The 27,965-nt window shown below is 43.7% G+C and overlaps 1 protein-coding gene across 7 annotated transcripts in view; it reads left to right on the forward strand.

Annotated features, from left to right (window-relative positions):
• The window catches only part of FOXP1 (forkhead box P1), a 307,907-nt gene that overhangs the window by 194,751 nt on the left and 85,191 nt on the right, over positions 1-27,965 (forward strand). For 6 of the 7 annotated variants that reach the window (XM_009996885.1, XM_009996886.1, XM_009996884.1 and 3 more), the window contains one exon: positions 2,484-2,600. In XM_009996885.1, coding sequence (XP_009995187.1) covers positions 2,484-2,600 — 117 coding nt within the window. Of the gene's footprint in view, positions 1-2,480; positions 2,601-27,965 lie in introns of all 7 variants that reach the window. The other variant, XM_009996889.1, reaches the window with a different exon arrangement.

Below are 27,965 nucleotides of genomic sequence, written 5' to 3' on the forward strand. Positions count from 1 at the left end.
GAACTACACAGAGCATCGTGGCCAGCTTGAGGAGAGAGCAGGCATTTCTTGCATGGCTACTTGTTCTGGGAATCTTCAAATTTTTCTGGCAGCCAATTTTAGTTGTGCAACCTCTCAGCTGCCAGAACGGATAGAATATGATCATATCACATGAAATGCATGCAGGGTCTGCTATAGCAACTGTATTTCAAAGAGACAACACATATGGTGACTGGTTCTTTTTGGAATAATATCTATAAGTTGATGATGTTTTATTCAAAAAGGCTGTAGCTTGAAAGGTTAGGGATGTTCTGATTGTTTAGTGTACGATGAAAGAAAGGCTTCTGTGTTGTTGTTTTTTTTGCCTATTGAATCTAATTACTAGGAACTAAAATGATCATTTGATTGCACATTTACCTGGGATTATTCTTCTGCAGAGCCAGTCTTAATAATATATAATAATATGTTGCGCTTGTGCTGTATAGAGCTTCTTGTCTGAGCAACTCAGAGTGCTTTACAAGTATTCATTAATTAAATAAGCCATACAACACCCCTGTTAAGTGAGTATTTGTTACCCGTCCCCTTAAGTCTTGTAGGTTTTATTTCGGCTGCCTCTGCCCACCCTTGAAGATACTTTAACAGCTAAATAAGCTAATTCAATAAAAATAACATTTTTTAACCGTGCTTAGTACTTTCTGCAGTTTGCTCTGTTGCTTTGAATTTATTGGTAGGGCCTTCTGGTTCTTGACCTTCAACCGACAGTGGGGGTGATTGTGTGGGGGGGAGGACAGAGCCATGCCCATGCCCAGCAGCTTCTTGCACCCTTTGTGGGGACAGGGACCATTTTAGAGATGCTGTGGGTGCACTGAGCGCCAGCCAGCTTGAAATGCAAAATCTGATTTTTACCTTTGTCACACCAAGCTCTGCTGGAAATCATATCCACCTTTAAAGAGGTTTTTTTGATCCAGTGGAGACTTGTTATCACATTGAAAAGAGGGCTTGTTGCCAGAGTATGGTAAGGTCTCCCCTCCCTGCTTGCCATGGCCTGGTGGCTGGCAACAGTGGTTCTTCAGCTCCCTGGGCTGCTGAATGTCCCTTCAAAAGTAAAAAAAAGGAGTCTGGGCCATAAAATAACAAGGTTTCACTGGGAGGACGGATCCAGGTTTGCAGTCCTTGGAGTCAAACCCTTCCCAGGGGTTCTGCACTGAGATGAAACACTTTCGTACTTGGAGAAGCAAGTGAAACCTGATGTGTATCTGACTCCTTAATTAAATAGGTATTAATTAAATCACTCAGAGAGCATACACAGTAGGAGCAGGGAAGTCTTTTTCCCTCCTTCCATGTAGACATCTTGCAAAGGGATTATTTTTCTTGTTTTATATTAATGAAGTCTTCAGCCTTCCCACTTTTCCACCTACACATGTACTGAACGTCTCCAAGGAGACCAAGAAAGCCTGAGTCCAGTGCTGGTGAATCCTCTGGGAGAAGTGGGCTCAGGTCTTGCCAACAGAGCCTCAGCTGCGCCACAGCCTGTCTTGCAGGGATCATCCTTGCAGTGCCCTGGCTGGGGAACCAGGAGGGAGTCAGGGCAAGGACTTGCTCCTTGTGCTTCATACCCTTGTGTTTAGTCTTCTCTTGCTGGCTTTTCCCCACCTGATGGACAAATTGAGCCTTGTAGAGCAGCTGGCCCACGTGTCCAGGGATGCTTTTCCTTCACTTAGCCAGAGATTTTGCAAGAATCCCTCACCATGTGATGCTCTGCTCATGCTTTTGGAATCATGTTCCTTTCCCCCAATCCTGAAGGCTTCATCAGCCCTTCACTACTCTACTGCCTCCTGTCTGAGTCCCCACTGCAGGTTTATCCTAAGGTCTTGGTGATTTGGGGGGGGGGTGAGAGGTTGTCTCTGCTTTTCATTGCATTTACTCCAGCTCCTTTCAACTTCCTCAGCATTCAGCATGGTACCTCTGGGACGTGGCACAGCTCTGCCTGCTGCTGGCTCTCCTCTTCCTTCTGCCTAAGTATTCCAGAAACTTCCCTGACTTTCTGCTGCACTCAGGAGAGCAGGCAGTGATATACGACTGCCCTCTTCTGTAAACATGACCTGACCCACTGGAGAAGAAGAGCTTGAAAGCCATTAGCTCATGAGCCTACCTGGTAGCAAGGAGGGTCAGGAGCCACTGTGGAGGGGGTTAACTGTATCATCCTCACCTCTAAAATTCCTGCAGGTAGTTAAGTGCCTGGTTCCCATCCAGGAGCTGAACATCAGCTGCTACTGGTTTTCTCCGTAGTCAAAATGGGAAATCCAGTGGTGGGATATTGCTCCAGTGTGTGCAATGCCAAGTTGCTGGGATTTTGTCATGGAAGTCACTGCTTTCCTCAGTGGAGGTGCTTTGGAAGTGGAGCAGTAACTGAAGACCAAGGGCTGCCTTGCCCCTGTGCCATGTGTGTAGCTCCCCATGCCTTGTCTGCTGCAAACTCAATTTTCAAACTTCTTTCCTTGCAGGCTCTCCAGGTGGCACGGCAGCTTCTACTGCAACAGCAGCAGCAACAGCAGCAGCAACAGCAGCAAGTTAGTGGATTAAAGTCCCCAAAGAGGAATGACAAACAGCCAGCCCTTCAGGTAAGAGCTTGTGTGCCCCCATGAGGGACTGGGGCTTGTGGAAGCTGAATAAATGCATGTTTCTTGTGAACACTGGGATGAGACCTTCAGGAGCTTCCTTGTGGTGAAGCCCAAAGAGAGGTGGCTGTGGTTGATGCAAGTGGCTTGAGCACCAGTGTTTGGTGATCTTGAAAATCCCTTCCCCAGAGAATTTACAAATCAGAAGCATGAGCTTTTATTAGCATCTGGTAAGGTTGGATCATGACAAAATGGAAGAGCTTTTGTTACCATGTCAGTGTATGTAGGAGATTTTTGCATTAATGTTTCTGTTTGACTGCTGTCCTGTTGATAGTCTGTGTTCTCTCAAACCAATGATTTGCTGTGTCAAGGATGTTGGGAAATTCTGGGTATCATATCACAAGTATATTTTTACCCTTTTTACTGTCTGCTGATTTATGGGCAACTTCAAAAGTAAAATCTCAATATTATTGGGCTTTGTGCTGTTATGAATTCAGAAAGCTAAAACCAATGCAGCATTCCCAAACAGGAGATGTATGCACACATAGGAAGCTTTGGAAAACATTCTGCTAGTCTTGTGGGTTAAATCACAGGAGTTAAAGACAAGAAAGACCTGTTAGGTTATGTATCACATTTTCCTTTTTTTTTTTTTTTTTTTTTTCTTTTATAGTGCTAGAAATCCCAAGTGGTGGTGGGACCGTTATTATTTTCCTTCAGATGGTTTTCCATAACAAAGCACACGCTCAGGAACTTTCCACTTTAATTCCATCCTCTTGCTCCAAGTAATACTGCTTGTATAAATACTGAGTCAGTCCCTTGCCTTGCCTCGTGTTCACACTCCTCAAACATCTGAGATACTAACATATACTTGCCAGTTTTGGCAAATTATATGTATCTAGTTCTTTATGTATTTCTTAAACCAGCACTTCTAGACCCTTGACCACTTGCTGGCTTGCAGCTGGTGGTGGCTTTTATCCCTGCTCTCTTTGCAGTTGCAGCGTGTCGCTATGTTTCTGATAATAAGTTACTGAGCACAGCAGTTCAGCTGCAGTCACACAAAGCCCTGTAGCTGGGACATTTATCTTATCTCGCTCTTCTCTATCTGATGCTTCAGCCTCTGTAGCCCCAAATTCTTTCCGGGTTTTTTCTTTTTCTTTTTTTTTCACTTGTTGTCATAGCACGTTGTCAAACTCATGTCTGTTTTGCTCTTTCTAATTTTTTTTTTTTTAGTTTGATATACTATCACCATGAGTTCCCTGACAGCATTGCTGCTTCTCTTGCCTTTTATATGTGCTTCATATTATTTTCCTCCAAAGATACAGACCCTAGACTCTTTAAATATGTAGTAGAATACGGAAGGTAAAGCCAACATCACTAAAGGCCTTGACAGTAAAGTGAGAGGATCCAATCCTGCCGTTCTTACCCAAATAAAGCTGACAGGGACTTCAAGGGGAGTTTTGCCTCGGTGAGGAATAGCTATTAACTGCAGCCCTTGGCCCAGCATGGACAACTTGTAGCCTTCGTGTAGTGATTTCATCTTCAAAGCATTTTGCAAGTACTAATCTCCAAAACATCCCCAGAAGGAAAGTCTGATAAGTGAGCAGCATTATCCCAGTTCTAGACTGGGAAACTGAGGGAAGCAGGTTAAGTGACTTGCTTAGGATCACAGAGGGAATTGGTTTTAGAGGTAGGATTAAGATTCATGAGTTCCTGGCTCCGACCCTTGAGCTCAGGCTGCTGGACAACACCTCACACTTTATAGCTGAGCTATTATTCTTTCGGAAAGTATGAAGCATTTTGTCATTGGGCAAATATACGTTTTGTTGGCAGTGTAGAGCATCATAATCCAAAGCGTTACATTAATGCTTTCAAAAATATTTTATTTGGTAAATCCATAGCTGATCCATATGCCTTTTAATAGACTCTTCCACTGGGGACATTTTTAATGAGAGATTGTGCTGGCTAGGTCCGGTGTCAGGTACTAAAAGAAGTGCTTTGTTGTGCAGATGTCTTAAGAATAGCTCCAGAGGATGAAATATGACTGTGTTGACCTTTCAGCTGTGAGCTTATTTGTCAGGATTCAAATAAGTTGAAAGGATCAAACCAAACAGTTTCCGTAGTCAGACTGGGAATTGTGTTGCAGAGGTCAACAGTGAAGGCCACATCGCGGATTCCATAACATAGCCAATTGTTGGTACGTATTAAAGTACTGGAGCAGCTCCTGCAGTCAGAGACACAATTAAAATTCTAATTTATTAATGTATACAGAGAGCTGGCCCAGCCTGTCACTCACTGATTCAAATGACTGCCCAGTCTTTTTTTTTTTTTTTTTCCCCTCTTCACTCCTGGTTCTTCTGTGATCTTAAACGTACTGGAAGTCCTCTTGAGTGTAACAGACCCCGAGTGCATCCCTGCAATGAAAATCTGTTGCTGGAAGGAAATGGTGGTGCTGGGGTAGAATTTTTGAGTAAAACTGCACCCACGCAAGCACCCACCCCCCCTGAAGCTGGATGGTGCCACACTGAGAAGGCCATACCCGCTGCTCACAGCATGTGGAATAAATGTCGAGGGTGGTGGAAATGTGCCTGCTTTTCAAAAGTTTGCTTAAATAATGAACCGAGTCATCTTTGCACTTAGTTTATAAATATAGATGTCTCATTGGATAGCCACAGCCGTTAGCAGTTCCCTGTTTTTTTCTGACAAACAGATTTAGTGTATAGCAGGAATACCAGAGGCATTGCCTGTCTCTGCAGTGCTGGGTGAGGGCTCTGGTGCAGAGCTCTCTAGCAGGAGTGCTGGGGGGCTGTGTTTGCATGAAATGAGGAGGAAGGGATCTCCTAATGACATGCTGCATGGCCCTTCCCACTCTGGGAGGGGAGGCTGGTGCTGTCCCACACGGGGCTGGAATTGCTCCCTTGTCTCTCAAGGGGAGTGTTGAGGGCTCAGCACTTTAATGCTGGCTGGAAGGCTTTGTCACATAAACCCCACCCCCACAAACAGATGTGGAAAATGAATGTAGTATACGGAGTGTTGCTAATCTGTTATCAACTCATGGATAATTTCCTATATTCCTTCTTTATTCACTGCTCAAATAGCCACGGTACTTAAATATATCCCAGTATCCAGTGGCCTTCAATAGCATTTACATGACAGTGGGCTCCAGTGATGTCTTTGGGGTTTCTTGACCTTGATAACTGTACCTGGAGATCTTCTTTTAGCAATTTTTGAGCTATTTAGTGTATAAGAGATTGGACACAGGAGTAGAGATATGCTCTCCTGATAGCTGAGAAAAAAAAATCTCCCAATACAGGATGAGTCACATTTTGAGCCTATGTCACACTGCTGTGCTTTATACTTGGCAGTGACCCCTGGTTTCACAGCCTGATGACACAAACAAAAGAAAGTTGAAAGTTAAGGAATGAATTTAGTAACCAGCATTTGGGAAATGATTATAAAAAATATCAGCCTCACAAAAATTACTGGAAGTGAAAAAAAGACTACAGTGTGTTTGATAATATATTTGCCACAGACATTGGATTTCCTTGAGTCTGTGAAACAAATAATTTAACAGGCTAGGTATGCTTAGGATTTTGAAAATGTGCACACTTTTCCAGGCCAAGATAAATATATCTCTGTATTAATAGATGTATTGATTAAAATTTTCAGCTTTAATTGCTGATGCTCTTAACGATTATTCATTTTGGTTCTTCAAGCATTTTAGTTGCTGGCAAGAGCACACAGATTGGAAACAAATCAAGAGACACATTTTCTCCCAAGAAAGTAAAAGTGCATGTGTGTTTTGGCAATACTAAAAATACAATTTATTTTTTTTAAAGACGTAAATGTTGTGTGTTGCTTTGAGCTGAGAGTTAGAACTGAAAACAGATTTAGGACATCCAAGTTAGTATCTTGCAATTTAAACCCATCCCTTGACTTTTTTATGTGATTAAAGGAGATTTGTTGTATGATAATTAACCTGCGTGTGTTTGGGGAGAAGAAATAATGAACTAAGATGGAAACTTTTGGTTTTGGTTGGCAAAACAGAAAATAAGTCTTCCTTTTAGGTCACGGCCAAAAAAAGACTTCGGGCTTGGTTTAGATTTTGAGGGTGAGACTGGGGGAGGCTGGGAGAGCAGAGCTGTCCTCGCCTTTGCATACCGCTGCTTTTTAAAGCAGCCTTTTGGCTGGGCTTTTGTGGAATTTAATTTGCATGCTATATTATCTTAACGTTCCTTTCCAGTATCTTGAGAAATAGAAGAGGTCAAGAGGAAAAAAAAATCACTGTAGCTTGATGTTGGGGGCAATTACTATTGTTTTTGATGAAATTAGAAATCATTAGCTTGACAACGTGATAAACACTGAAAGGTGAAGGGAAAGGAGTTTTGTTTTGCCTGGAGCACAAAAACACCAGGTTTGTAGCCTCAGGTTTTACACACAGTGTACCTCCTTTACATAGTGGTAAATTTAACAACTCATAAAGAAATTATGTCTCAGCAGATAGTCTAGGAGGGGAGATAAATTTGTAGGTGCTTTTATTGTATTTGTATGAGGACTTCTCTGTTTCACTCCTCAAATGGGAGTTGATCTGAATTTGGCCTCAGTCAAGCCAGTGGGAATTTTGCCACCAGTTCTAGTTGGGTTAAGATTTCACTTCTGCAGAGTTTAAATAGTTTACGTATGAAAACGTCACTTACATCTTTCAGTTTTTATTTTTTACTTTGGAAATAAAGCAAAGGAGTTTTTTTCTGGTTTCTACCAAAGGACCCCCATAGCTCTTTTTAATTTGCATCCCCAAGCCAAATCATAGATGACTATTAGTCAGTTCTTGGAATATGCCTGTGAAGTGCAAATATCAGGCACCCCACAAACAGAACAAAACCTGAGTCAGGTCCTCAAAATTACATGATCAGCTTGAAAATTTTGATACTAAGAGGTTTTTTTCCAAGTGAAACCTGTGGGCCTTTTTTTGCTGCTCTTTCATTTTTTTAAGGCCTTTAGTATTCAGTTTTTCCAGCTTTTCAGACTGAGCAGAAAGGTGACAAATGCAGTTATTTTCCTTAAAAGAAGTCGGTGATTGTCCTGTAATTACATGATTCCAAAAAAAACCCATGGCTTCTAGGAAAGTACCAGGATACTGGGAGAGCTGACAGTGTGAGGTACTGGTCAGCCCATGTGATTATTCTCATTTTATAGCAGTGTAAACTCCAGCAAAGAGGTATTCACTGACTTGCCCAAGGTCAGAGAGCTGCAGATATTTGATGGCATCCAGGTATGTGGCTCCTGCTGGGGTCTTTGGGAGTTTGGCACCTGCATGTTATGAAGAAGTCAGTCCTGAGGGGCAAAACTGAAAGTAGAACCCAGGATCTCTGATTTCCAGTCTGTGTTTTGTTAAAGCTCTGTGAATATAATTTTCTAGTGGCTTTTCTGCTTTGACATTAAACATTTAACAAGTAGCTTTTTTTAAAACATGTGGTTTCTGCCCAGGTTGAGAGCAGGGCTGGGGGGCTGGCTGTCCCTGAGTCCAATTGTGTGTTACCCACCTCAAGGAAGGGGAAAACAAATGAAACCTTCCTGACTGGTCAGAAATGTGTAAATCGCTGACAAAATGACACATGTAATTAAGAGTGCTCCTGCCATTTTACCTTGTGGTTTACACCTACAGTGTTGAAAAAAGAGAGTGACTCCCACCTCGCTAATTACCATTATCACTGAAATGGTAGGGTTTGAGTCATTAGTTCCATGTGCATTTAATTAGAGGAAGGCTGAAATTGGATTTAACTTATTACTTTTTCATGGATCACTTTCTTGTCATCACTTCAAATTGGATTGCAGCCCCAGGTAACTAATTATGAGCGCCACAGGATCAAGAGTGAAAAAAAGGTAATTAGGAATAACACTGTTGGACCCTTGCTGGTAGTCCACTTGTGCTTGGGAAGAAATGAGCCCAGTATTTTGTAGTATTACAGATGAGGGAGTTAAAGGTATGTGCTGCTGCTAGGAATCATGGGAGCCTGCCCCCCCCATGGCAGTTTATATGATGTACAGCTGGGTTGAAGATGTTCTAGCGACATGGTTCCACAATCAGCTCCTTAATACTGAGATTAAACTTGTAAAGCAACAGATTGGTTGTAGGTATGAGGCACCTCCACGGCCGGGCAGTCAGGGGTCCCTCCCTGTGTGATTACTCCAGCACTGCTGAGGCACTCTCAGGCCATGGTACAGAGAGAGCAAGAATTGATAACAAATTAATGAACATATTAATGATCCAAAAAGATTGTTCATATCCGACAGGGAGATAGATCAGTCAGGGGAACAACAGTGAGGTTGATGATGTGGATGTCAGGAATTTAGCTCGAGTTGCTGCCGTGATAAAATCACAACGTCGCTTCTCTTTTGTTTGCTGGTTTCTTTTTGGTTTACTTTTTGTGGGGAAGAAGGCTTGCTGAGTTGGTTTGTCCCTTTTTTCTTTTTTTTTTTTTTTTTAGATCTTGTAGATATGTTTGCCAAGTTCTGCTTTCTTCAGAAAATACTTTAAAACAAATTGTTTTATTTCCACGTGTGGAACAGAGTTCAGAACTGCAAGTAATCAATTTTATTGACACAGTCTGGAAAAAAATGTTGATGAGAGTTCAAGGATGTGAAAAGATTGAAATTTCAAAGTATCCAGCACTGAGTGTAGGAAAAATTCAGAAGTAGCTTCATTAAGCAAAGAAATCCATTGTGTAGGGGACTCTTAAGAGGAAAGTCTGCTCCAGGACCTGATGTTATTACAAGGAGGTTGCAGCAACTGGGTTTTTTTGCCTGTAGAAGAGGAAAAGTTTCTTAATTTCTCAAAGTAGTGAATCATGGTTCAAAGGCTTAGCACAATTTCCTTAACTTGTTTAAAATGGCTTTTAATGCCCTGTTAATGTAGGCAAATATTTGTGACTCAGTGTTGGGTAAGTGATACTTGCTCATTATTTCCTGATGCAAGCGAAGTGTAGGAAATTATGTGAACACCATGCAGAGATGCTAAATAGACTTAAGAGTAACAAAATGCAGTTATGGAAATGAAGTCTTTCTCGTTTACTTGACATTACAAAAATAAATCTAGAGATTAAGAGGTAGAACCTTTAATACAGAAAAAGAGAATCTCTTTTAATACATCTCAAATTGATTTACAATTTATATACATAATATTCATCTGTGGTTGAAAAGGGGGCAACCTGAGGTCGAGTGATGTAGTGTTTCCATTTTTCCATATGAGTCTTACTGTGTGTGATAAAAGCAAACTCCTTTATTTTGTCAGCCTGCAGGAATTTCTGATGAAGTGTAGGGGTCACTTTTCTGTCAATTTGAGCAGGCAGCATTTTTGAACTACTGTTTTTTGCCCCCCTTCCTACAAGCTGTGGCCCTGCTCTGACTCGCGCGGGCGCACACGCGCTCAGAGCGCCGCAATCTGCAACTTATTAATGCGCAGCGCTGGAGCCTGTCCAGTGGTTAGATTTCCTGAAGCCTGGAATAACAGCAGTGGGTGCAAGTGCCATTGAACAGAAGTGACAACGAGGGGCAGTCCGGCCTGCCTGGCGAAGCGCCTGGGCTGGAAAACCAGCTGAGATAGTCAAACGCAGGAAGATTGACGTGGTGCATCTGGGAAGTGCTCAAAAAGTTGGGTTCTTGAAAAAATTACCTTCTGTGATCATAAGACATCATCTGTTTTCCTACAGAGATTGTTTATAACAGGGTTTTCAAGCACTTGTCAAATAACCAGGAGTAAAGGAAACAGGCTAAAAATCTCTTACCATTCAGATGAGTCCTGGTGTTGTTGGAAAAAAGCAAACCCTCCTCACAGAGATCCGCAGCTTCCCGAGTCAGGAGGTGTCTGGGAGAAGGAGAAAAGGAAATTGTTAGTCAAAAGCAGTTGTGGAGCACGGGGTGTAGATTGGGGAAGGTGGCACCGCTGGGGCGATGGGTGCAGCGACGTCATTACAGGAGTCGCAAGGTGAAGTCATACCTAGTAACTGGGGTTTTTTGTGTTGCTTTGCTTTTGTTACTTAGCTGTGATATCATGGGCAAAATATTCTAAACATATCATGGCTATAGCTTGCTTGTGTAACAAAAGATCAGGAACTTTTATTAAGTTTGTTTTCCTTGTCATATTGTAAAAATTTATTATGTGTACTGTGTATATTAGAAACAGATTTGGGTAATTCTGTCTAAATGAAGTCATCCCAGCTATTTCCAGACTGTCTGTTTTTGGTTGTGAATAATTTTCATACATCAGATGGTTGTCATATTTAGTAGCTCTCTACATTTTAAATAGGACATATCCCATTTTGAACTTCCATGGACTTTAGCTTCCTCTAATTTTTAAGGCTATTTTGTTGCAGGAGTATTTTAAAGTACTTGCCTGTGGCAGGGCCAGTGCTGGAGGAGTCCCTTTCTGCATCAAAATAACAGATTTTTAGCAACTGCAATAGAACTTGTGGCTTTCAGCAGCACGTGCTGGGGAAGAGAAGAGCCTGCCAGATACCTATTTCAGCTTGTCCCTTTGTGTTCACACTTTGCAAGAAATATGTTAAAAAAACCCACAACACTAAAGAAAAAGTAGTATGTATCAAAAATCTCCAATAGAAGAAACCTCTCAAAGGATGCATGGGTTGTGTTTTTTTTCTTTTAAGAGAAGTGTGAAGGAAGTTAATGTTTAAGTGTTGAGATTTAAACCATATACACATCCACATAGCAGCTAAATTAATGTGACTTTTAAATTTGTTATCATTCTCAAGGTAAAGTTTTGTCAGCGTGGGGAAGCTCTGGTGTTCCTCGTGCATTGACCGAAAGTAGTAGGCACTGGAGGATCTGCAGTGATGTTCACAGAGCAGAATTTTACCCTGAGACCATCAACTTTGCCAGAAATCCTTGAGCTACAACAATTGGTTTAAAAAGAGGCAAGAGAAAAAGGAGGCATTTTGATCTAGCTTGCTTGAGCAGAGGAGAGCAGCTGTGTGCCTTGTGTGTTTAAATCTCTAGAGCTAATATTGAAGTTTCAGGGCAACAAGTGCAACATAACAGAATAAGGAGAAACTAAACCCAGGGAAACAATTGGAAATGCAGCTTGGATGTGGCGTCAGAGCTTGATAGTTTTACAGCTGTGTCGTCAGGCTGTCAAAATATTTTGTGGTATGTGCAAAGGAAAGGCTGTTGCATTGCTGAAATGTTTTTATTTTCCTGATAAGCGTAATCTGCCTTTTATAAATTGCTAATCTCTTTAAGGTGTAACATTAATGGTGCATAATCTCAAGTCATTGAAAGCCTAGAAAATTAAAGTAGACTGAAGGCACAAGAAACGTACTTTGTGTCAGGATGAAGTTAGATGAAGCATGGAGAAGATGGAAGAGATTATTAAATAAACAATGAGGGGAGATGGAAAAGGCACCGAAATCTCTCATTTTGAAAGGAATTAGTTTACTTGATTATATGCAACTGTATCACACTCAGGAAAGTATAAGACAAATGAAAGCAAAACAAAATTTAATTGAGCTATTATTTTGCAGACTTTGGCTCCGTTTCAGACAGCCTAATCAAATTGCTCTTTGCTCAGCTAACTAACATTAAATGCAGTCTACCAACAGATGTTTAAACAGAGACTAATTGGAAAATCTACATCCTGGGTTTAGCATGTCTAGTGGAAAAAGTTTTGAAATTGAATTTTGAAGTGAGGTGGGAAGATGAAGGGAGGAGCTCAAGTCGTGATGGGTGTTGGGGAGCAGCATGAGGAGGCAGCAGTGCCCATTCTGGAACTGCTGAGGGCACCACTGCCATACCCTGGTACTGTTTGCCCCTTGGAAAATTGTCCTCTGTCATGATGTGTCCAGAAGATCATGTTGCTGCTCCATAGCTCGTACCGTGTGCCAAGGTGCAGTATGTGATGCTGTGGAGCACACCAATGGAGGGGTTTTAAAGTGGTACGTGTGATTATCAAATCCCAATGCTTTCATGCCAGTTCTGTTGCTGTGGCATGCTTTTTTTTGAAGTGGTATGGCTTCAGATAATATTTTGCTGTGTTTTAAATTACTAGCCTGTGTGGCACATCTCAATTTCAAACTTCTAGTGACACCTGTGCAGCCACATGGACCTCTGATGGGTTACAGCTATGGGTTAAACAGCTCAGGCCAGGTTTGTCCTGGGTTTAAGTGACAGCCATCCAGGGAGTGTGCTGGAGTCCATGGATCCTAGAAGGGCTTAGTTTTCTGCCTCTAATTTTTCTTCCCAATCAGTTTTACACCTAAGTCACTCCAGCAGTACCAGCATGATTAGTTCCAGTTTGCAGAATGAGAACAGTGATGCCCGCTGGGATTTCTCGGTAGGATGGTTGGCTTTGTGCACTTTGCTCCTCATCAAAACTTTGGGCCAAAGAGTTATTCATAGTTTGTGTCTAGTGCCTTGAGTGGGCTTGGTTTCTGTTGTGCAGGTGTGGTACACATTTGCTGTGGAAAATTCCTGTCCCAAGGAATTTGTTGTCCTAGCAAACGGTGTTTTGTGCATTCAGCCAATTTTTGGAAGAAATTGGGTTTTTATCTATACAGTCATGAAGCAAAAGGCAAAATCAGAACCACTTGTGAAAATTCTCCCATCTTTCAATGGGGAAAAAAAAAAAATAAAATCAATAGAAGTGTTTTGGCTGACTCTTAGTAGCTTGGATAAACATCTGAAGCAAACCTGCTGGGAGATGCTAACTGCCTGCCTAGCCCATTGGTTCATAGCCACAGTGCAAATAAAGGAATTCTAATCTTGTTGGTTTTGCTTGCAAGAATAGATGCATAAAGACCTGTTTGTGGATGATCTGTTGTTTTTTGTAATAGATTGTGTAATTAATTGATGAACCTCCCAGCTCCATCCCAGTGTGAGCTGTGTCTAGGCCAAGGTGACAGCCTGTTTGCCCGATGTTGGGTTATAACCCGGGTCACCATTTCATATGTTGTTCTTCATGAGGTAGTTACTCTGGGATAAGAGTGAGATGCCACTCAATGAGCAATCTGTAAAGTGTATTTGGGAGGCCCAACTGAGTCTCGCAAAGATCTGTCCACTGTTCTCTCAGGGAAGTGGCTCCTCAAATTAGTGTTGATGTTGTACAGGCTTAACAGCCAGTATGTAATGGGGAGCAGCCAGTCTGAGTGTTAAAAAAATAAATGCACATATATATATATTTCCAAATTTACCAATTGGAACCCTTCAAAAGCAAATTGTATTTTATGACTAGTAAACAGCAGGGCAGATATTTCAGGAGAACTGCAGACAACTGTAATTTTGTGAATGTGCACAAATTACTTGGAAAACAAATATTCCTCTGCCTACACAGCTGTATTCACAACCATGGACCAAAATGCTTTTTGTATGATGCTCATGCCTGGTTCTGTGGAATATAATAATACTCAAATGAAGAAAATGTGATTTTTAAAGTGAAGTCAGAATTAATACTTGCTGTGAAAGCCTGCATTACTGGCTGAGGTGTTGGCACAGGAATGGATAAACCACTTCAGGAAAACAAGAACTAACCAAGGCATTTATTTATTCTCAGATCAAGAGCTGAATGCACAAACTTTTGTAGTAGAGATGAATGTGCCTGTATCTTCCAGAGATGCCTACTGCTGTCTGTGCCATCCTAAGGGTAAACATGAAATTTTATTTAGTGGTTGAAGAGGTCTGCAGGGCTGTTTCTGGTGGCCTATGGGGAGAGAGTCTGTGGGAAGGAGACAGAGGCTGCCCTGGCTCCATGGGGATGTGGGTCAGTGTCATGCCCGGCCCTTTTCCTCCAGATTGTCTGCACCCAGGTGGATTTACAGAACCCAACTGAGTCGTCGTTCATGTCATTTGAATGTGTGCTGGCAGTTCCTTCTGTTTGTCCTTTTGCTGTGTGATAAGGAGTTTATACAGGAAAGTATGAATAACAAGAGAGAAGGCAAAGAAAATCCCCAAAAGCAAAAACGAGGCCAAGCAAGGAGTAAAGCACAAGTTGGCAAGAGCCAAAGGCCTTGCATTGATTTTACTTTTAACTTTTGTGTTTATTCAAAGGCTGTGGATACAGGTTAACTTCCTTTGCTCAATATTTATTGCTGCGTTACTTGTCTGGAACAATGAGCACTTTGTTGATTGGGTTAAGAGATTGTCCCGTTTTATTTGGTCTCCTGCATCTCTCTCCATATCTGCAGGCTTTAAGCAGTTTATTTTAATTTCAGATTTCTAACCCTCCATTGTGAATCGCTGCTGTGCCACTGGCAGCAACACTTGAGGGACTATTGTTTGTCTTTTCAAAGTGGTGGGAGTGCACAGCAGAGCCATTAGCTTTCCTGAAACCTGACCTTCCTTGATGATATTACACCTTGCAGATTCGGAGCAGCATAAACATTTTAAAGGAGAGGGGGAAATATCAGGTAGGTTATTTTTAATCAGAAAAGGTTGTAGAAATATTCTGCACAAGAATTAAAAACAAGAAGGGAAGAGCCATAATGGCAATAGTTACCTTTCTGTTTGACAGCCATCAAAGATGTGGCCCAAATCAATGATTAGGGAGGTGAATGGCTCCTCTCTGTTAACCATGCTGACCCTTGAGCAGACAGCTGAACCAGTAAAGTCACAGTGCAGTGAACAAGGACTGCACTGATTTCACCCAAATTTAGCAATGTCAATGATTTTGGTGCTATTGGAGATGGGCCTAAAGACCCATCGTAGCCAGGCTGACAGACTGCAGTGTTTGGAAAGTGCCCCCAAAGTACTGGAGTAGGAGCATTAATATAATGCAGAACATAGTTAAGATGTTTTTTAATCATGTTGTCCACAACTGGCACTACACAGGAAAGTTATGTTTATGACTTCCATTGCTGTTATTTTTTTTACGTGGGTTTACTGCTTGGAAAGTGTGCTCATTTTGAGTCCTTCACTCAGCTGTGTCTACCCAAAAGAAAAACAAACCCATTTCTTCTGGGAGAGCCCTGCAGTGGACACATCAGAGCAGCAGGGCCAGCTGCAAAATTGTGGTGTTGTTTTGTTGCTAATTCTGCAGGAGTGAGCAGAGGGGACCACCCTGTCTTTAAAAAAAAATAAAAAGGAAAGAAAAACAAAACAAAAATATATATTAAAAAAAATCAATTTCAGTTTGTAACTTTGATTTTACTGGGAAAATAAAACCAAACTGGAATTAAAAAAAAACAACAAAAAGGCAGCAAACAGCCTTGCAGAGGAGACTAAAATAATTACTGGGGCAGTTTTTCCATTTCTGGTTGCTTTTGCCTCAGCTCTAGGAGGCCCGTTTTTTTTTGCTTCCGTGCTTTGCCACCAAAGGGCTTTTATTTGAAAACACAAGGAAATTCCATTTCCCAATGTGCCCCTCAAGTCAGGGCAGTTATGGCAATAGAAGAGTTGCAAATGGCTCATGTGTTCAGGGTGCAGCTATTCCTACCCAGCCACTCTGAGGTGTGGGAGAGGGAAGATAATTGTAAATGTTCTTGTAGGGATCTGATTGACAGCTTATTGTCTGCAGGCAGTTGAGTGAAGAATAGGAAATGTGTTAAGTGGAGGGGGTCTGGCAGGCTGCAGGCTCTCCTGGTGGCAGCTGCTGCACCCAGCAAAGCAGGGCTCCCCGGGCAGGACCCCTAAAGGGATGCCCACTTGTTTGTTCAAAACGTGTGTGAGGTGAGGCTGTGTCTTGTTTGCTGCTGCCTGGTCATTTGGGGTTCCTAGAGTGGTCTCAGCCCCCGTGGTCAGCAGATTGGGGTGACCCTGGTTTGTGTGGTATTGATCCAGTAATGTGGGGGGACAGCAGGGACATCCTGCAGTGCTGGTGGGTGCCCGTGGTTCATAAGCAGAAAAAGAGAAGGAAATGTCTTCTCCCGTGGCTCAACAGATGTGTTAGCACAAGGACTCTGGTAGCTTACACTGTCCTGAGGTCTGGGCCCAGGTACATGTGGCTTAAAGTTTTCCTTATCCTACCTTTTTCCCTGGAGTGATGCATGCCCTCATGTCCAAGTGCCTTTGAGAAGGCCCAGATGAATGGTTAGAAATCACAGAACTGCATGTGCTGAAGATAGAAATATTGAAAACAAATGTTCCTCCCCCAAAATCTCACTGTCTGTGTTTTTTTTTGTCTCCTTGCCTATGTGCATTTGAAAAAAAAAAAATAATAAAAATAAATCCCAGCTTTGCATTGTTAGTGGAGGCTTCTGAGCCAGATTGTACTACAGAGCACACTGATGTGTCTTCCCCTGAGGTATGGAAAGATCTATGTGTGCTAAGCAGGTGTTTTCGTTTGTTTAATTGGAGCTGAGTTTAGCACAATATTACAGATAAATGAATTACACATGTTCAGTAATTCATAGAAAGTGATTGTTGTTTTGCTTAGGCACTTGTCTTCACATCCAGGTCTGCAGAGATAGCCTGCTGGCAAACCTGGACACAGGCCTTTTCAAAACAAAAAGCAGTGTGTACCTGAGGAGAGCCTGCTGTCTGGTTGCTAAAACAGCAATAACTATTTTGTCTTTGTTTAAATTGTAACATTTTAAATTTAAAGAGTATCCTGTTTTTGACAAACTACAAAACCACAGGTCTGAAAAAGAAATGCACGAGGCCTGTGTCAATAGTCGGTGGCATCTCTGGGCAGGAAGCTTTGGGGTGACACATGCTGGTGGTGACGGCACCGGGGATGAAGAGACCTGGGAACCACCCGGAGGGCTCCAGGGCTTCTCCAGTGTGCCGCACCCAGAGCAGCTGGGTGCATGCACGTTGCTTGGCAAGACACCGACTGGTTTGCTTCTACTCATGTGTTTTATTTATTATTAGTCACTTTTTCCATTGCTTTGTTGTTTTTTTTGCCGGGCTTCCTGGGCACAAGCTACCCCTCCTTGTAGGAGTGTTGCGGAGCACAAGTGCCTCTGGCCCCAGTCACCACTGACAGGTCTCAGAGTAGCAGGATGGGACCCTTGGATCCCAGCAGACCCTCCTTGGTGGGCTCAGCACGGGTGACAGGCTTAGCCCTGCACTCCCCGCCAAGGAGGCCCGTCCAGAGCCCACGGGGAGGTTTGAGGTGCTGCCTTTCAGAGGACGAGCAAACCCGGTCGCTTCTTACAGCTTCCCTCCTGGTTTTGAGCAGTCCCAGCCCTTGGCCAGCTTCCAAATGGATAATTACATTCAACTTACCCAAATTTCCTCTGCAGATTCAATTGTAAACTATTTTCTCGCTCTCTCCTTCCAGTGTTGTATATAACTGTGCTGTGCAGCATTAAACAACTGTCACACGCAGCTCCAGAGCCTGTGGAGTTTTAGGCACAGAAAGCAAAAGGTTGTATCAGAACTTGTGCTGAACTTTGGGGAAAGTATTGTTTGTGCCTTTTAGGTTCATGAAGTACTTTGGAGCAAGCTTTTGGATTAAAGGTGTGGTTGCTGCGTAAGTCGCTGTTGTTAGCAGACAGTGCCAGCACTTGAGGCTGATTGTGAAAAGTGAGATACTCAGGGATGTACTCTCTCATGGATGTCCTTGCCTTCAAGCCTTCTGGTAATTTAAATAAAGGATGTTTAGCTGTGTTCCTCATTCACCTAGGAATTCGTTAATGTATCACCTGTAGAGCTACTATGTATATTCCCACGCTACCACTGGCAGTGGCTTCCCACCAGCCTCCTGCCAGATCCCTCCCCTCCATGGGCTACAACAGAAGGGTCTTACATGGCAAGAGCTACCCTGGCAAAAAAACCCAGCAGCTTTACCCACAGGGCTACCCATATAAACCTGTTCCTAGCAAAGCCTGCATCCTAGGATGTGATCCCTGGGTCACGATGTAGCAGCGTGGCTTTCTGAAGGAAGCCAAAGGCACGTGGGGGAGTGGTGTGTGATCTGGGAAGTGCTCCTGCAACCTCCAGGTTACATGGAGCCAGCACGGTAAATCACAGTTGAAAGTGAGTTGGAAGCTTTTAAAACTGTTACTTGTTTGAAGCTTTTCCTGCTGCACATGTCAGTATGGGATTGTTCTGTCGGAGGCTCCTGGGAATTAGTGTGTGTCCCAGCCCAGCAGCAATCTTGGAGGGTTTGTGTTGGTGTAATCTATAAACTTTTAATTATATAGATGTCTGAGTAAATAGCTTGAAATCTCTTTAAACTCTTTGTTCGTGAATGTATATTAAAAAGTGCCCATCCCACATGCACACACACAACACACACCCTTTTCCTTCCTTCCTCATTTTACACCCACTTCCAGCAAGGCTTTGGCTCATGGCATCCTTCCTTGTGCTGGGAGCCTTGGCCAGAACTCCCCATGGGACTGACCCTGTCAGGGGCTTGGCTGGACCCCCAAGCCCCACACTCTGCCATCCTCCTGTCATGTGTCCACTTTCAGAGAACAGTGCAGAAACTGTTGACTGTGTCTGGGTTTCCCACTTGATGTGCAGCCCATTTGGGAGGCTGATTCTGCAGCTTCAAACACTTTAATGAGATGCAAATTGTTTGTGATGCTGCCTTATTAAATGTATTGTAATTTTAAAATCATTTGCTTGTTAATTGTATTTAAATAGCTGCCACTTAGACAGGCAGAAAGTTTCCAGAAAGATAAATTGTTTTCTGTTTTTGCTGTGTTTGAAAGCAGCCCCGATGACCTCTCTGGGCTGCTTTGATCCAGCACTTTCCAAATGGAAGTGTGCCCTGGCCAACCTCACCTCCTGGTCGTCACCCTGAAGAAGAAATACTCCCCCTGCCACATTTCTTCTCTGAAACTGCAGTCCCTTAAGAAGGTGACACAGTTGGAGTGCCCTAGGAGGTTTAAAGCACAGACAATGTGCTTTCCCCCTTGGATCAGCCTAGATCAGCTTGTGGGCTGTGTGTGATACAGGTGCTGCTGCCCCCACATAGATAGCATTGGAAAGGATCATGAAGATTTGGGGGATTCTTACATCTTTTGAACTCTTTGAGATTCCCAGCCTCTTTTTATGTTGCTGTGTGTCTACTGGACTGCTGATCCAAGGTCTCCTGTCCTCAGCACCTTCAAGGCTTTGTCTTCTGCCTGTTGGAATTAACGGCTAAGTTTCCCTTGGCTCCAGCTGAGCAATATGAGGTCCCTATTGACCTCAGTTCAGCTTGGTTAGGAGCTGATTTTGATCCCGCATCATTGCTAGCTTTGGCATGGAACAAGTTACATAGTATGTGTATTTTATTTGTATTTGAAATATCATCCTGGAAAATGAAAAATAATGTTTCTGTGTCAGTTTGTTCATCCTTTTTCTATCAGCTGGAGTGTCCCACCGTGCCAGTGATCCTAACTCTTTGTTTTCCAGGTCATCCCTATTCAGCACTAAACTCTCAGGTAGATTCTGCCTCATTTTTCCAGTGACTTTTCATATTCCCTTTGTTTTCTGGTTGCATCTTTGTTTTGCGGCAGGATCAGTAATAATAGTTAATAATTAGCAGTTCAGTAGCACTCTTCACCTTCAAAGCAATTTTAGGCATTAAATCAGCCAGCTCTGCTGGCAATATTACAGTATTGACTTGGTACTTCACCACTGTCACAGAGGCAGCAAAAGCTACCTTTTTATGGAGGCCAAAATGGGGTCATTTTTTTTAGAGTACAAAATTGGCAAAAAAATACAATTTTCTCCTAGGCTGACACTTTGTTTGCCAAATTTCAGTATAGAGCCAATTTTTAAAGCTGAGTAATAAACACCTGAAAAGTTCTGGTTTATAATGGCAGTGCTGAAAAGCCATTAAAATGAATGGTTCTGCTATAACACAAGGAAACCCTCTTAAACTGTCGAAAAACCTGTAAAAGCTGGACGGGGGTTTAGGGAACACCAGCTTTGCCTTTGAGCCTGGGGCTAAGGGATGCAGAGTGAACCTGCAGGGACTGGTAGGGCAGGTCATTGGTGGTGTCTCTTTCTCTTTGATGGGGAGATGGTCCTTTCCCAGGTATGTGGTTGGAGCAAGGTGAGCATCCTGTCCCAGGTGAACATCTCTCCAGGTCTGTTCAGCCACTGGGAGAGGGAGGGTGAGGAGGAGCGATGGGGATGGAGCTGCAGGGGAGCAGAGAGCAGAATTTGCAGCAAAGTGAGCAGGGAAGGCCTGGAGCAAAGGAGGAATGGAGGGAGCAGAGAGGATCTAGGAGGAAACAGCGTGGGGATGGTGGGAAGGAGAAGTATGTTGGCACACAAGAGAGGGAACCTGTGCAGCAGCAAGCATGGCTCAGGGGGCCACACGCATGGTCCACGGTGACCCGGTGGGTGATGTCACCAGCAAGGTGTCAAGAAGCCCTGCTTGACTTGTTTTGGGCCCAAAGGGCATATTTCTGCAAAGATTTCCAAGGAGGTGAGAAACGGATGCAAATGCCACAGCCCGGACAAGCATCACATGTGCTGGTGACCGAGAGCAAGGTATCCAAAACCACCTCCCTAGAGCAGCACACAGCCCATGGTCAGCTCTGACCCTCTCCCCTTCCCAGCTCGGGGTCTGCGGGCAGAGGGTGCCGCAGGGAGGCTGAGCTGTAAGAGCAGCACAGTAAAACAGCAAATTGACCAGTAAAAGAAATCAGTAAATGAAGGAACAGCTATTAATGTGCCAAGCCAAGATGTGTAATTATACCCTAGGACTTTTCCAAACTAATACATGTTAAAGGTGTAAACCTATTAAAGGAGAGATTTTTCTGTACAGGGAACTTATGTAGATAGAAGGATTTACACTGTATTTTATTCTTGTATTATAAGGTATAAGGAATATTTGAGCAAATCCAGTCATTCCTATTATTATAATATCATAGTTTTTCATACTGTTTTATGCCGTTCTTAAAAAACTTTGGCACTAATTCTTTTTATATTGTTAGGAATTTTCTTTTAAAAACAGAATTCTTTTTCTCAAATAGTTAATTAGATTTTGAACTTCAAATACAGTACTTTTTTTTTTTTTCCTCCCAAGAATAGGGGTGTTAGATCCATTGTGCTGGCCAAATTACAGTTTGGATAGTTACATTCTCCCTGCTTAATCACCCTGCAGTTTCATTCGAGTGAAGGATTTGGTGCCTCAGGTGTCCTGAATTCCTCCAAAGCTCTGTATGGCAAACTTGCTGCCACCATCCACCCCAGAAGTGGTTGCATTTCAGGGCGGAGAATTGTCATCTCTTCCCACAGCATAAATAACAGTTTCACTTGCAGACAGATTTTTGTAGTGTTCCTCCCTTGATACAGTTTACAGTGAGTTTGTGCTTTTCCAGCCCTGCCCTAAGTCTTCTGGAACGTCTGAGGGATTTCTCTTGCTATAGGAAGGCAAATTCGTTTAAAGGGGTCCCAAACAAATTCCTTTATTTGCTTTTTCACACTTGGCCATGATGGGTGCAGCAAGCCAGCGGGTCCTGGCTGCCCCACCACATCCCCTCCTGGCTCAGAGACCTCTTAACATCATCTTTTGTTTCTTGTGGCTCAGGGTGCAGAAAAGGATTGGGATAAGCAGCAGCAGCCAGATTGGATAGGAAACATCCATGGGTCATAACCCTTGGTTGCAGACAGGAGCCTCCTTTGCCTGGGGAGGGGTGGTGGGAGGAGAGGACCCTGTCCTTGAGCTCAGTTCAGGCCCTGTTTATTTGGGAAGAACGGATGGATCGCAGCATTGCACGGTGAAGGGCTGGAGTGCAAGTACCAAGGCAAACCCCCAAGCAAGCCCTGCTTAGTGCCACACACCAGACTCTGAGCCGGTCGGATGGCCCCAAGGGGTCCGAGAGCCAAGTGCTGTAGTTGGGGTGTTTGCTTAGCCTGTACGGCTGGCTGTTTCTCGGCCATGTGAAACCAGACGTGCACCATCAAAATGACTGACGTGGCCAAAGGCCAGGGAATGGCTGTGCTGTAGCAGCCATCAGCTTCCCCTCCCATTCCACTGGGCTGACCAAGGGGATGCTCCTCACCCAGAGGCAGCAAGGAGGAGGAGAAGCACGCAGGACATGTCGCACAGTGATGGCCATGAGGAGGCCTCACCATGCCCTGCTTCCAAAAAAGCTTTTTGTTCTGTGATGGTAACCTTTAGCAGCTCCTCCTGATAGTGCCATGCTGCCTTGCAGCAAGCATAGCTTGCAAGTCCAGTGTGGCAACCAGAGGCCACCTCAGAGGGCTCCTCTGTATCCTCCTGCCTGCAGTAAGTCTTCTTGGCTTTAGCACGGTTTGCCAGCTTTGCAAATCAGACTATGCTGCTGCTTTTGGGTACTTTTGAGGTATATTTGATTCCTGAGGCCATGGTGCCACGCATTTGTGCTCGCAGGAGCAGAGAGATCCCAGTGCTGCTTTCAAACTTCTTCCCAATGTAGGATCAGCAGCTCTGCTACTTCTCTGTGCCCTCCTGTGTAACCACAAGAACTGTTGCCTAAACACCTCTTTAGGAGATAATTTGAGTTGTTTTGTTGCATGTACCAAGTTAACTGTTTTCCACTTAAGGGCAAGATGAGCAAAACCTCTTCCCGTGCCTGACTTCTTTAAAAACATTCTAAGTATCTTTTGAATGTTGGAGAAAAACTTGGAACTATGAGCCGGCTAAATATACTGTATCATGAAACCTTGGGGACCATTAAAATGAGAACAGTGGTCCATTACTGCTAAGAAGGTGTTTTATTGAAAATACACCGAGATGTGTTCCCAGCAGAGTGAACAGAGAGCAGTGAGATGCCCAGCAGTGATGCAGGTTATTCTCACAGATGAACCAGAATAAATAGTTTGGGACTCCTGGGCTGTGTGAAACAGACTGGTAAATAAGTGTTGTTACAGAAAGGGGCCCATATTTAGGCTTGTTTATTTTTATTTAAATCTGTGGCTCTACATTTGTGTACGTAGAGGTGTGTGTGTAACTTGCTGGGCAGTAGGCATGATTTTCTAGAAGGGGGTTCTTTGTCATGTGGCAAAGCATTAAGTCTGCTAGAGACAGAAGCCAATTACCAGGAGAGGGCAGTGCGTCTAACACTGTATTTCACACCAGCTGTGCCCACAGCAGCCCCAGACAGGGGAGATTCACCTCAAAATGCAAAACTGGGGGCACCAGGGCTGCTCCGGCCGCAGCATCCACCTGCCTGCATGGGGGCAGGGAGCAGGGGATGCTCTGTCTGGGGTGGCCAGGAGATCACTGGTTAATACTTAACGGGCAAAAATGTGTTTGATTGACATGTGTTTTGTTGATGTTTCATTCTGTGGGTTTTTTTCTTGCCATGGCAACTTTAACATCATGACAAAACACCTACTTTTCCTCCCGGAGCCATCTCTGTTGTCATGCCCAGTAGGTTATTTTGGTAGACATGGGTTGTTCTTTTCAAGTGGAGGTGTTGCCATCTCCTACCAGATGCCACCTCCAGTCTTTCCTGTCCTAAGAAGGCTTTCTCTGTGTGAACACTGCCTTTCAACCCATGGCAAAAAAAAAAGAAAAGAAAGGAGTTTTAATAGAAACTGCTGCATTTCCTCTACTGTGTGTGACATAAATGCTATCTCACATAATTAAGGAAAGTAACAGAGAACAGTTAGTGGTGATTACTTTTCAATATATTGTGTACTTTGGGGCAGAAAAATAAATTATGAATAATGCCAAGCATACTTGGAACAATTTGCCCACTGTGCTGTGAGTGATGCAGACCTGCTGGTAGAAGAGTGTGCTAATAAATTTTACTTTGTGGCGGAAACAAGAGATTACAGTTTATTAGGAAGGGAGATGGCAATTTCTTAAGATCAATCAAATATGAATGCAGAGCAAAAATGTTGCTGTTTTTATTTATTTATCTGGAAGCATGGGAGGTGCAATTATATAAAATGTGTTGTTTACCTGTGATGTTTGATTCATTATTAATATTTTTATGTTTAGAGGGAACCATAATTTTGCTGAAATGTCTTCCATAACTCCTGCACAATCATATTCATAACTCACCTGAATGTTGACACATCCTGCTGTGTATATATAAATTAACTAGTAACACTGGCATTATAAAATGATGCATTAAATGAAGATGTGAATGGTAATTTAAAGCATGCCATGAAGCAAAATTTAAACCATTGTACAACACTGAGAGGATTTAAAGAGCCTTCTTCATGCAGAATTTGCAGGGGCAATAAGGAAAATGACAGTTTCACACCAAAAAAAAGAAGAGAACAGGGACACAAGCATTACTGAAATGTTAATTGCTTTGGTGTTCTGTTTTGCTAGAGACACCATCAGCCTAAAAATCACTTTTCTGCCTTAAGATATTTTACTGTGAGGGCATTAGCTGAGATTAAGAAAAAATACAACAACAAGAAAAAGGTTTACTTTGTCCTTTTTCTCAGCACTTTGTGGGTTATAAGTTTCACTGTTTCCTGTTTAGTCAGTTGTTTTCCCCGTTTGTTTTTGTAGGCCTTTCAAACAGCAACAAGGGAAAATGAAGCATTCTCAAAACAGGAAAATGTGATTTAACCCCACAAAAATGGGCCTGGGGATCCAGGAGCGGGAATAGTAGCCGAGACAGCTTTTTCCCTCAGAACTGCAAACAGCAGCTTGCTTTTAAACTGACCCGTGTGCTGAGCAGCAGAATTTGGCAGATGCCTTTGCCAGGTTTGGTGTTGGCTTCAGTGGGTGGGTGAGCTCCTCCATGCTGCAGTAGTGCTGCCCGTGAGCACTGGCACCAAAGTTAATCTGAATTACTCCCAAATTTGTGTTCAGGGAGGAGGGTCCAGGATTTTGTCCACCATCTGCAGCCAGAGAGCTAAGTGGGGCCTATTTGGCCCTGCCCAGGGGAGTGTCCCCAGGAAAAGAACAGATGAATTGGGTAGAAATTGCCTCATATTGGGACTAGGTGTAACATTTCCTATTTTGGGGCATGTTAACTCTGGATAGAGAAGGTTGCACTATGGGGATGTTTTGTCTTTTCTCTCTCTCTTGCCCTGCAGGCAGCTGGGGCTTTTCCTTAGGCAAATCCATGGCTTGTGCGTGGACAGACCTGCACAAGTCTGTGCATAAAGTGCACATGTAAAATAATGGCATAACAAAATAATTTATTCCGCTGTATTGATCTTCATCGTAATTTATCATCTATTCCTCTGACTTGGACCTTAGAGCCTAGTATCCATGCTGCACTCCAGTGATTATTTTCTTTTCACCTGGGTGTTTGTATCACTGCTTGATATGAATCAGACCTGGTGAGCACATGGTGCCAGAAAGTCACCTAGTCTGCCAGGCTCATTCGCAGTTATTTTTCATTTCTTACTTTATGTGCTCTGTTTTGAACATCCCTGTCTGATTGTCTCTGTCAGTGATGACTCTCTGTAATTGAGTTGAATTAAAGTGGGAGTTTATGGTGGTTCTTAGTCTTTTATAATACTTTGCTGGCTTAGAAATGCATTTATATTTCGTGGTGACCTTACTTAACAAGTGCTACCATCTCTGTTACTAAGAGAACAGACTGAAGTTTTTAGCCCACAGCAGATGTTGGCTGAGCTTGCAGGTACGAAGCTTTTATATGAAAGGGTATAAAACGCTTTAAAAATATGGCTTGCAGGTTTTGTGGCCAGCGCTCAGTGCTTAGACAGCACCTTTCATTTTCAAAGTGTTTTGCAAATACTGGTCTACAGAAGATCCTGAAATGAGTAGTATTATCCCCGTTTTGCAGATGAGGAGACAGAGGTGTTGAGGCTGTTGACTTGCCTTTGAAGTGGTGGGTGTGCAGGCAACTCCAGAGCCAGGCCAGAAATTTTGCAAACTGTGATAAACATTAAAATAACCAAACAACACAGCAAAAACATCTCGGTGACTTGCCCGAGGCTGGGCAGAATTGTCAGTGCCAGAGCCAGCACCCTGCTTTTGCTTTGCCTGTAGCTCAGCCTGTGCTTGCATTGCCATCTCAAGCTTTTTGCTTTGCCCCCGGGAAGAGGAGAAATAAATGCCTTGAACGAAAATGTAGGCTTCCTAGAATCCCTTTTTTTATATATAGATACAGAGCTGAGTCCAAAGGTGCGTGATCGGGGCAGGAGGAGGGCACTGGTCTTTTGTTAAGCTGTCCACCTGGATACATCCGTGTTTGAAAATCAGAATTGAAGGTGTGACTTGCTAGGATTGAGGGTCGTGTGTGTGTGAGACAAGTTGGTGCTGAGAAACCCAACATAGATGGGAAGATTTCCAGACTGGGAGCATCCTATGACAGGTCTGCCGAGCCTGCCCGGGTGTGCGGGCCGCTCCGTGCTCAGCTGCGGGGTCGGTGCGGGTGTCCCCGCACCCAGCTGTTCCCGCCCCGCGCTCCTCAGCCCGCAGCGCTGGGGCTGCTGCCACGGGGATGCGCTTTGCAGATGCAGCGGGGAGCGGGAGGTGATCCGCCAGAGAAACTGGGGAAAAGTTTCAGTCTGCGTATTCTGCAATATATTCCCCAAAGCAATCCGAGTTCCTCGAGATTACTTTGAAGTCCTGGACAGGAAGGATTTTGTTAAGCACAGGCGATAATTATCACTAGCTCCTTGCATGCATTACCGGTTTGTATTATTATTGAGCGCCCAGCACGTTGGAGAGAGTCGGTGTGTGTGTTTGCTGGACTTCGCACACATACAATGCTTACAAATACCATCTGTTCCCGTACCCTGGCTGCGGTGACCTGCGGGGTTGGGTGCGTGTGTGCCCCTTTAAGAGGCAGGCGCTTTCTGATTCATGTGGGCTGCTTCTGGCAGATTTAGGGTCTTGCAAAAGATGCCCTTAGTCCCTTATTAAATATTCATAAGAAGGTGGGGTCACATTTTTGTGACCTGAAAAAAAGTCCCATTAATAAATTTGTTATCTGACACGAAAACACTTTAGGGTGGAAAGCAGCCCCCATCGCATCCCATTTAACACCAGATCACAAGTTGTCAGTAAATTGGGTCCTTTGTCTTTGCTTCTTGTGAGGTTCTTTAGCAGCATAACTAATGGTGCCATTGTCTAACAGCCCTCGACTCCGGCAAATAAAGTGCTTCTGCCTGGGAAGGGTGTCAGGGCAGCTCCTGCCTTTTCAGGTACTTGCACGTGAATAACTATGCGGTAATTTTGTCGTCTGAAACGATGTGAAAATGTAAAAAAACCCAACAAAACACCGAACCAAACAAGCCTACCCAAAACACTGAAACAGCGGGAGAGGTTTTATGCAATATTGTTGCCCGAGATGCTGTGGCTTTTTGGGGCAAGAGAAAATCGGTTCCCGGGGCTGTGCTGGAGACAGAGGCCGGACGGGACCGTGCTGGGGCTTTGCAGGCTGGGGGGGCCTGAACAGTGTTTCTGGGAGCCCTCCTGCAAGGCTGAGGAAGCTGTTCCGAGCGCGGTGCCGCCGCTGCGGAGGTGCCTGGAGGGCTGGGCTGGGGGTTCGGAGCGTCCCCCCTGCGCGGGGCCCGACCCGCAGCTGTGCCGAGGGACGGGGGCGG

Source organism: Chaetura pelagica, unplaced genomic scaffold (genome assembly GCF_000747805.2).
Source record: "Chaetura pelagica isolate M959 unplaced genomic scaffold, ChaPel_1.0 scaffold24, whole genome shotgun sequence".
Lineage (NCBI taxonomy): Eukaryota > Metazoa > Chordata > Aves > Apodiformes > Apodidae > Chaetura > Chaetura pelagica.